General features: G+C 28.1%; 1 protein-coding gene across 1 annotated transcript; it reads right to left on the reverse strand.

Annotated features, from left to right (window-relative positions):
• Positions 1–82: 82 nt before the first annotated feature.
• LOC103310771 lies at positions 83–838 on the reverse strand. The gene has a single exon (XM_008190086.1). The coding sequence runs from the start codon at positions 836–838 to the stop codon at positions 83–85; it is 756 nt and encodes a 251-aa protein (XP_008188308.1).
• Between the last annotated feature and the right edge of the window lie 1,607 nt (positions 839–2,445).

Here is a 2,445-nt window from a genome sequence, read left to right on the forward strand (position 1 = left end):
TACATTGTACTCAAATAGGAGGTAGATAGCGCCACTACCAAAAAAATCAGAAAAAAAAAACGAATTCAGGGATATATATATCTCAAAAATCAATTTTTCTGACTTGTGGCCTTATTGTACTGGTAGTGCGAGGTATTGTTGGTATATATACGACTTCACCTTTTCCACATCCGGTTAATATTGTAGCTTCTATTACATTATTTTTCAAAGATTTTACACTTAAACGGGTTCCATTGCATAATTTAGGTGGATTAATATTTCTTAAAATCATGATAGGTGCTCCAATTTTTAAAGTTAATATATGAGGAGGTAAACCTGGTATTGTCAAAGAATTTAAAAACTCCATTGGATAGTGTATTGAATCTTCGGGATTGCATACGGTATCAATTGATTTATATATTTTACTTTCTCCTGGGAGAGAGTTTAATATATCTTTATTAATATCATCTACTTTATTATTTGTCGGTGCAAGTATGGCTCTTTCACATATCCATTCATGATTGATATAATTCTTTTGCATATCACGAAATACATGAGTTTTTAAAGATTCAATTGATTTTACAATATTGCAAAAATTTGATGGAAATTCCACAGTACCATCCGAATCTTCCTTCCATTTCCCATTACCAAGAAGTAGTAATTGTTCTGAAAAAGTTGATAGTGTAGGATCACCTGTTAAAAATACTCTCATGTTTTTTTTTAACATTATTATCTTTGTATGTTTCCAAAGATAAGATTTTTTCAAACATGCATCAATTTGGTCAGCAGGTGTTCCATGTGTTATTACCGGTAATGTTTGTCGGAAGTCACCTGCTAAAATAACCACTACTTTTCCCATTATATATTTAAATATATATATATATATATATATATATAATATATATATACTTAAAAGTTAAAATATTGTTTAAAATTGTTCTAAAAAAAAGCAGGTAAGTGGATGTTACTCTGCTGTACAGTAGGTTAAAAGTGGGTCATTGTATAATGGATTGTATTAGACTTGAATTCAATGATATAATATCATTGTATAAGAAAAACGATTCTGAGCGGAGACGGTTTGTCAATCTGGATATTTTATATTGTTATCATTTATTATATCATGTATAAGTTGAATTAATATTATAATATTATATTTTTTTATTCGTTTCTTTGGTGATAAACAAAGCGTTAAAAATTAAAATCCCATTTTTTCGTAATTTTTCAGTGGTTTTTCCCGTGGCATTAAATAACTGTTGATAAAATCAAAAAATGACCTGTTTAAAGTACAATCTTGATCTAATTTGCTAAAAGATAAGGTACTATATGTTGAAATCGAAGCACTTATTCTGGTAGAAATTGTGTATACAGGACATAAAAAAAAAAAAAAAAAAATAAACACCATTGTAAAACCACTAGCTTCCTCGTTCCGTTCAGAATCTAAAATCTGATTCAGATTTGGTAGGTAGAATAGGTAGATAACACCGCCATAACTATATGTACTTTCCAAAAACAAAGGAAACATACTTCCAATTCCTGACAATAGCATTTTGTATACGTCCTATCAAATATAATATAAATTGATTCAATTAACCCACATTTTTTTTAAACATAGATATCCTTTCGAGCTGGATACAACTTTTTTTTCTGAAGCCGTTTTCCGTTATGAATTGTATATTGTTCCATAAAAACGCAAATTAAAAAAAAATTAAAAATTCAATTCAATTCTTTACTAAACGTACTATAATATTATGCTACTAGATATTTTCCGCTGTACATACTAAACCCAAAATCATATCTATGATTCCTTAATTTCCCTTGCTGAGGAAAAATATCTACACATACACGTGTTGCCAACCAACAGTTCCAACCTTACCAACCGTACTAACCTACAATAACTATAACTATAATGGCCATAGTTCCTGGTTTCAAAACCAATAAAAAAAACAAAAAAAAAAACAGGTACATATGAAAATATTATGAATTACATTTTTTTTAAAAGACTTACTTGTAATAGATCTTAATTTAGGGTTTTCTTATTACCTTATCATAATTTGAGATTAATACAAGTAGAATCTTTTAAAAAATGTTTTGTTATTCAAATGTAAATTAAAAATTATATGTCAACGCTTTTACGAAAAATCTATATTACGCAATCATTTTAAATTTATTGTGTACGAAATATTACTAAGGTTTTAAATAAAAAATGTATCGTTCTGTCAATGGTTATAGCTAGGTAAATCAGGCATTCAGGCATTGTGGTAAAGAACAAAACCAAAATAAACAAAATATAACAACAATATTTCAATAGAATCTACATTATATACTTTGTAGAGTTTCAAACTAGGTATAATAAATATGTACTGACGATTGCGCATTCAGTGTGTGCTGAAATAAATGCTACTTTGAATAATTTATTTTACAAGTTGTATTCCCCAAGGTTCGGGAATGACTCCTTTTTATAACCAA

The sequence above is a fragment of the Acyrthosiphon pisum genome, chromosome A2 (assembly GCF_005508785.2).
Source record: "Acyrthosiphon pisum isolate AL4f chromosome A2, pea_aphid_22Mar2018_4r6ur, whole genome shotgun sequence".
Taxonomy (NCBI): Eukaryota; Metazoa; Arthropoda; class Insecta; order Hemiptera; family Aphididae; genus Acyrthosiphon; species Acyrthosiphon pisum.